We start from the raw sequence: 8392 nt of genomic DNA on the forward strand, positions 1-8392 counted from the left end.
CACTGCAAAGCCATTTTCTTCCCATCTGCAGAACATATGGGGAAAACAACAGTAATGAAAGAGACTTCTGTACACATGATAACAGTTGCTGGAACTACTACATTCATCATTACACAAAGACACAAGAAAAGGTTTATTTATTGTATTTACAAATGTGTCATGAAGGACATAAATTATAGGAATAGTTCTTAAATATTAAAAAAAAAAAAAAAAACACAACAGAAAAGAAAAAAACCAAGATGCTCCTGCAGAGCCAGAGAGCTTTTAGGTCCAGGATTTGCAACCTGCACTCTGTGAGGTCATCAGTCACCCACAGCCATCCCATCAACCCCAATAACAGGGTCTGAACAAGCATCAGCTGGAGCCCAAGCCAGCAGCAGATCTGGTAGAAAGGCTGACAGAGACAGGACGGAAAGAGATCAGGTGAGAGGAATATACACGTTCATTTCATAGGAGCCAACATCTTTTATTCACAACTGCGTAAGCAGCTGGAAATGTTGCAGCCATCTCCCACTGTGGACATGGTATTATATCACAAGAGTGAACTCAAAATCACAGCATCTGCTTGTGCCACCCAGGGCTTCAGTTGATTTGCACATGGTGTCCGTTACACTCCAAAGTCTGTTTACTCAAACCAGGACAGCCTGTCATCCTGTCACTTCTGAATACAGGAACATATACACCAACAACATCAGAGTGAGTAATGCAACATAACAGGTTCCAGCATATACATACTTTGCCAAAATAAAAAATAAAAAAAATCTACAAATCTTTATTTTTTTCCCCTGTTTTTAGCTTTCCGCCGAATAGAATTGCATTTGATCTTAGACTTCCACTGACCAGAATGATCCTGGACAATGTTTGAACATACACAAAAGTACCTTGCTGTGTTTCTACCAGCTACAAAAACACTCGGGTTGGTTCAGTGACTCACATGCACTGCACATAGCTCTGGATTGCTGAGCGGCCGTCCAAGACAAACAGATTTCCAAGTTAACATTAGAACAGGGAATAAGAGAGGCATGCTGTAGGTGCCACAAAGCTTAGTGGTGGTTTGCACAGACTTTATCATCTATGAGTTAAGACTTCTATCTAAGCTGCGCTGGGAGTGACAGCCATCACTGTCACCTACTGGTATCACTGGAACACAAAACAGCCCCAGATCCTACACTCCATCACTTACATCAATGGAGGCTCAGTAGAGACACTGACCCTCCTACATGGTTGAAAACTGGTGGAAGTCAATGACGCCTTCACCATTGTGGTTTGCTAGGGCAGCAGAAAAAGGACAATGTGGCCTACAACAACCAAAGCTGTTGCAGGGTTTTATGCTTCACCACCTTTGAATTTTTCAGTACCACAGCCCCCATCACGGTCTGCTGAGCTTTGCTTTGGTTTCACAACAAACATCCACCAGTTGAACTTCAACCAGAACTGCACCTGCAGTTCAGCAGAAGTGGCTTAAAAGAGCCATGTAGCATGTGAGCACCCACCATGCCCAGCTCTGCTAATGGCCTGCCTGGACAGATAACATAGACGTGAGTTGACAACACACTGGGATGAAATCCTCACAAGCACCAGATTAAAGACCCTTCTCATTAGAAGGAAAAAAGAAAACAAACAAACAAAAAAACAGCAGCTAAAGGTCAGCAACATATAGGAACAATCTTGAGACTTCCTGGAAGGTATCTACTTGTCCCAGCTACCACTTTCCTGCCTCCTAGACAGCAGCCCAGATCAATAGTTTGAGCTAAGAACAGCAAGTGGGATTGAGTCAGTATGGTTTCTTTCCTACACTCACTACCATGGTCGTGATGGTCTCACTTTCTGCATTAGGCCCATACTTTATGCCTGGCTGAAGAAAAAGCTGGAGCAACTGTCAAAACAGCCAATTCTGTAATGAGAAATCAGCAGGAGAAATTGCTATCTCCATATCTGGGTTATGTCCATAAACAGTGAAATTAATTTAATTAAAAAAAAAAACACCTTTTCTGTGAAACAGCTATCTAGGAAAAGTTATTCTCTTCACAGAAGAAAGAAAGAAAATATTGCTCAAATAAGTATTTGAAAGAAATCTGTATTATTGGATATAATTAAATCTCATAAAGCCTTAATGACTTTCTGAAAGATAAAATTCCCCAGCAGCTTCTCAAAAATTCATGGAGGGCAAATCTTCTAGACATGTAGGAATCGAGGTTATTCTTGTGATCCATTACCTTCACAAGTGACATCGGGATCAGAAATAAGATAACCATCTCCTCTTTATGGTCTACTATAAACACACTTCATCTGCAGCTGAAAAAGCAGAAGCGTTGCTCTTTTTTGATGACTTTGGGAAGGATGTCCATGCTTGGCTACCTTTGGAGCCCTCAGCTGCCTCCACGCAGCAGCAGCTGGCTGGCACTCCCAACATGTGATTGTCTGCTGTTGAAAACTGTTATCAATAAAAGTTTGCTGTTTTCTTCCAAACACAATAACCTGTCCCAACCTGTGCCATTAGCCTCAACAGCTAACAAAAAACGAGGCTCTTGTAGCTGCTCCCCAGGAACTAATGGCCTGAAGCCATAAACTGCTACTTCATGCTAATCTCTCAATCTAAGAAACTTCGGGTCAGTTTATCTTTGGTAAGAGATCTCCAGGCACTAAAGGAAAGAAGTTGTTGAGTAATGTTCCTTCCTCTGGGGCTACTCAATCAGCACAGGACAATTATTGTGGAGTCTGGTCTCTCTAGCGAGGGATTAAGCCAGAGCAATGACCACTTACGGTCTTAAAAGACCCTATTACCTCTTTTTATTATATTGACATGGTTGTTCAGGCTAAATTCCAGTTTGGATAATCACATTCTGCTCTGCAATTAGAGAAGCAGTCTGGCAGGCAGGTAAATGTGGAGATGACCTTAGGAGACTGACTCAGCTCTACCTCCGTGCTTTGCAGCACAACTAATACCTTTGCTGTTATGTCTCTTCACATACTTCACGGTTTTTTTGTGAGCCTTTCTTTTGCTTACCCAGCTGGAAAGCTAAAATATCTTAATATCCTAATATCTTGCCTGAAAATTAAAGCAGTTACTTCTTGTCCCACTTGCAGCGGGCCTACAGAATGATTGGTCATTATGCACTTCCAAACCAAAAAAAAATAATTATTTTTCAATTGGACAAGTTTAAACGCACACCTCTTGTAACCTACTTTTTTTTTTTTTTCCTGTTTAAAGCAAGTCCTGGCTCTTTCAGGCTTTCCTCAGAGGTCCCTCCTCTACCCCTTCACATCTTTTCCTTCCCTTTGAGGTCATCAGCTTGGAGGAGTCCAGAACTAACAATGCTCCAAAGAATAAATAATATCCAGCTCTTCAGCATTACACTGCTTTTTTGCAAACAAATCATAGCTGTGATTCACATTCGTAGAAGCTAAGACATTAGTCACAATCTGACAAGCCATTATTTGACTTGGGAATGAGTTTTCTCTTTCTGAAGTTTCTCAGGTTTTCTTTAAGAGTTTTGGGTCTTGCTCATCAAGATGCAGAGTAACTCTCTATTCAAGCAGCATCCAAAGTTGTATAGATTTTTAAAGAAATCAGCGTGAAGACAATATACATACAAGTACGCCATGAAAAGACCTAATACATTTGCTTTGTAGATGTGTAGAATTCAAAAAGACTGAAGGCAAATATTTTTATACCCATAGATGTGAAAGAGTATCCAAAACAACACCAGGTTCACTTTGGTATGTAGGTTCCATACTCCCCATCTTTCAATAAGTCCAAGAGACAAAGATTTACTGCTGATACTACAGCTTTAAAATTGAATCTAGTGGTTTGCTTCTAGTCTCACAAAACACACCATTTCAGAAAATACACCTATGGCTACAGCCCAGGGATGGAAGCATTACGCCAAGCCCATGTTCGGGGAACCCTGGACCGCAAAACCCAGCTAAACCTGGGCAGAACACAATAAGTCAAACTTCGGTTTTTATCAGAGAAACAGCTCTGAGACTGCGAGCTTCAGCAAGTAGAGCTACAGGAACCTAAAACATCTGCCCAGACTAAAATCTGATGGGTTCTGTTATTTGCTTTTTGTATGTAACTGCACTGCACCATGTATAACTATTTTTTTCTCCTCCTACACGGAAATAAATCTGTCCAAAAGTCAAGTAAATCCAACTTCTCCTAACCAGACTCATTGAAAAGCCTTCCTCCCCTTCTATTTCAAAACACAAGAACGTAACATAACTTTTTATCACAACCACTGTGATAAGAATTTGCTGTTATTTCAAATTCCAAATGCAACATTTTATTATTTTTTTTAATTATCAGAGTCTGCAATAACATTTTCAAACTCCCCTCCCATACTGCTGCACTACATGGATATGGATCTCACCAATACCTACTGCATGAGCAGGTACATGTCAGAATTCTAACTGCTTACATATAGCTGAAGTTTTGCTATATATTCCGTGTGTTCCCATAGCAACACTTAGCACCAGCAGAGTTTAGAGTCATTTTATAAACATAAATCTCTTGATAATAGGATGAAGGGGAATAGTTTTAAATTGAGACAGAGGAGGCTTAGGTTAGGTATTAGAAGGAAGTTTTTCCACACAGAGGGTGGTGACGCACTGGAACAGGTTGCCCAAGGAGGCTGTGGATGCCCCATCCCTGGAGGCATTCAAGGCCAGGCTGGATGTGGCTCTGGGCAGCCTGGTCTGGTGGTTGGCAACATGCCTGCAGCAGTAGGGTTGAAACTACATGATCATTGAGGTCCGTTTCAATCCAGGCCATTCTACGATTCTATCCTATCAATTTTTGACTCTTATTTGTCAGCAAGACCAACAGCATCTGGTTTTCAGTGATTTTCAATTAGCATTCTTTGTGCCTGAACACCAAGTGCTAAGGGACAGACACTTGTAACCTCGGTGGCAAAACCTTTTCATCTGCCATGCAGTCACTTTCCCCACTGACACAAATTTATCAGCAATCACAAATAAAGCATGTTTACACCAGCAATTTATTGAAGAAACAAGGACCATTTTACGGGCTAACTCCCATCCTTCCCACCCTGTCTGGGTATGGTTTTCCTCCCTTTTCATGCTGTTTGCTTGACTACAGCTCTGCTTCAGAAAGCTTTAACATGATTCCAAGTAGTCAACAATAATTTCCCTGCACGTCACTGCAATTTCTTTTACATGGCCAGAAAATAAAATATTCAACTAGACTTGTGGAAATATTCTATTCATCTGTCTTTTGTTTTACGCCAGTGATGTAAGTGGAAGCAGAGTTGTAATGAAATGGCACTGAGAAAACACAGCAAAGCTGGCTCTCACTGATTTTTTTTATTACTGCCATCCTGCTGGCTCACACATCACAATATATTCCAACAACAGCAACAAAACCACCAGTGGGGGAAAAACACTCTTGAAAGCCTCTGCAGACTCCAGAAATGGACTGACAGTGCTTTGCAAACAAACAGAAGACACAAAAGCATCTAAAAACTGTGGTGAAATGCAGTCACAACCTGGCACAGCTGAGCTGCCTGGCCCTTGCTCTCAGGGTTCCACCCCTCTTCCTCAGCCCAAATCTCTGTGTCCTAGCCAGGTGTCTTTCCACATGGGTGGAAGGATGCTGATGCAAAGGGCCACGTGGTGTGCACTCTCATATTGCTGGCTCCCAACTTAGGACTGCCTCAGAAAAACAGTAATGTTCGTTTAGCGTATGCTTTACTTTGGTCTCCTGTGTTCAATGCCACGCTTAGCGCGTGCTTTCAAAAAACCACTTGAATTCACATGGTTACAACTGTTTTTCATATGAATGCTGAAATTATTTCATAATTCAAATCACAGAACGGCTCAGGCAGGATAGAACAGATCTCAAAGCCCACCCAGTCCCAGCCTGTGCTGTAGACACGGCTGCCACCTCCCAACTCAGCTGCCCAGGGCCCATCCAACCTGGCCTTGAGCACCTCCAGGGATAGGGTATCCACAGCTTCTCTGGAATTATAGTCACTCAAAATCTGGAGGTTGGGGAAATACAAAGTAACTTAACCTCAAAATCAGAAGAACTGACACTGCAAGACCCAGGCGCCTTAACCAGGTGTCTACATCACAGCACACTGCAAGGCCAGTAGTCCTTACAGAATCATTAAGGTTGGAAAAGACCACTAAGACCATCTAGTCCAACCATCAGCCCATCCCCCCCATGCCTACTAACCACATCCCTCAGTGCCACATCTCCACATTTCTCAAACGCCTGGAGGGATGGTGACTCCACCACCTCCCTGGGCAGCCTGTGCCACTGCCTCATCAATCTCCTGAAGAAGAAATTTTTGCTAACTTCCAACCTGAACCCCCCTTGGTGCAACTTGATGCCATTCCTTCCCAGCCTATCGCTGTTACCCAGAAGAGGCCAACCCTCACTCACTGCAACCTCCTTTCAGAGAGCTGAACGAGCACAGTAAGGTCTCCCCAAGCCTCAAACAATGGCACCACACGACAATGCCTTCCTCACTTCTGGCAGTGCTGGAGGAACGTGGCATTCAATAATTTCCCCTTCCAAACCATCCAGGAAAGCTGGGGCAGAACCAGAACTTCCCTTTCTCCAACACAGCTCCTCACGGAGGAAGAGGCAAAACTCTGAATTCAAACCACCCCAGAGTTCACTCACCAACTCAGCTCTAAATAAGCTTCACTTTAACACCAGCACCACGCTTGGCCCATTCCACAGAAGCCTATGGCTTTACTCTTGCTAAGGCAGCAGCTATTCACTCTGCTCAGGCCCCAGCTCTAGGGATAAGCAGTGCGATTCCCACACGGCCGTTCCAGCTTCCCCAAGCGCCAGCTCCACACAAAGCATCAGCCCCGACAGCAAGAACACCCCACGACAAGGATCCCAATCCTCTCGTTCCTTCCAGAAACCAAGCGTCGCACCCGCGAGCTGGGGCTGCCCCAGGCCCCCCGCCCGTCCCTGCCCTACCTTCTTGCCCGGCCTGCCGCCCCGCCGCCCGCTCCGCACGTAGGTCACCCGCCGCCGCCCCGAGGCCGCCGCCGTGCCGCGGGGCTGAGGGACCGCCCGCCCCGACGCCGCAACGGCGGGCAGCCGGGGTCTCTCCTCCGGGCACCACGAACGCCGCACGGCCAGCTGCAGGCAGAGCAGCAGCGCGGCCGAGAGCACGCAAAGACGGAAAGCCGCGCCCCGCCACAGCGGCCGCTCCTTGGGCATCGCGGCCCCGCCGCAGGGCTCATGCCGCCGGCGGGTCGGGCCCGCGGCCGGCCTGAAAAGTGGGGAAACCCCGCCCCGAGCGGGGCCGGCCGGGGAGGGGCCGCGCTGCCCCCCGAGCACCGAGGGCCGTCGGGGGAGGGGGCGGCGGCGGTGGCGGCGGCGGTGGCGGTGGCGGTGGCGGTGGTGGCGGTGGCGGCGGTGGCTCAGCGGGTGCGTGGGGCCGGGAGAGGGGCTCGCGGGTGGTAAGGCTGTGGGGCAGGTCTTAAGAGCAGGAGCGTGAGGAGCAAGGCTCGAAGAGGGGGAAGATCCCGAACTCACTTTAGAACTTTTGTCAAAGTCTAAACCTTGAGAAATTGGGGCTTTGGGGAAAGCTTGAATTTGTTCTCCAAAAGAGTGGTCAGGCGCTGGAATGGGCTGCCAGAGAGGTGGGGGATCACTGCCTCTGAAGGTGTTCGACACGCGTGTAGATGTTGTAGTAAGGGACATGATTTAGTGGGGAAATATTGGTGGGAGGTGGATGATCCTGGAGGTCTTTTCCAACCTTGGTGATTCTGCAGTTCTATGATTGCCCTCCCAAAATGCTAGTTAACACATTCTGGGAGGATGCTGCTGAAAGCCACCCTGATAAAGAACACTTTGTGAATTTTACTCAATGTTTTCTTCTTGCTTTTGTATTTTAACCAGCTATTGAATCTCTTGTTGCTCTCCCCCATCTCTTTTAAGTGCAAGTCTGTCTGTTAAGAACCAAATGGGGATTCCAGAGACAGAGAAAAAGGGAGCATTGGTAGAGAAGGATCTGAGGAAATACTGGGAACAACTGGAAGCCTTATCTGGGCTAGCACAAGAATCAGTGGGAATTAAGGTGGTACCTTCATCAGTTGCACCTCTCCAGCATCTTCTTAGTTTTGACAAGTGAGTTATGAACTAATTTCTTCCCCCAGGAATCAGCTGCAAAGACACCTGACTGTGAGCAATTCCTGTTAAGAAGAGAAGCAAATTAGAATTTCAGCATAATGTTTTCAGCTCCAGTTTGACTAGGGGAATGATCTCAGCCCTTTTGAGATGGTTTTTGGGAAATAGAGCCAAGCAAATTTCCAGAACTTCTGCAAAATGTGCACTTTCTGGGACAGGCAGCAAATGGCCTCCCCTCCCTATTGTCCCCCAAGAAGATGGATAGCCTTAGGG

The 8392-nt window shown here is 45.9% G+C and overlaps 1 protein-coding gene across 2 annotated transcripts in view; it reads right to left on the bottom strand.

Annotated features, from left to right (window-relative positions):
• METTL24 (methyltransferase like 24) overlaps positions 1-8097 on the bottom strand; it is a 45311-nt gene extending 37214 nt beyond the window's left edge. The window contains exon 1 of one of the 2 annotated variants that reach the window (XM_042879004.1): positions 8077-8097. In XM_042879004.1, coding sequence (XP_042734938.1) covers positions 8077-8082 — 6 coding nt within the window. In that variant the 5' untranslated portion in view covers positions 8083-8097. Of the gene's footprint in view, positions 1-6961; positions 7211-8076 lie in introns of those variants that run through there. The other variant, XM_042878995.1, reaches the window with a different exon arrangement.
• Positions 8098-8392: the final 295 nt, after the last annotated feature.

Source organism: Lagopus leucura, unplaced genomic scaffold (genome assembly GCF_019238085.1).
Source record: "Lagopus leucura isolate 7727_CA_CO unplaced genomic scaffold, USGS_WTPT01 Super-Scaffold_73, whole genome shotgun sequence".
NCBI classification, from domain to species: domain Eukaryota; kingdom Metazoa; phylum Chordata; class Aves; order Galliformes; family Phasianidae; genus Lagopus; species Lagopus leucura.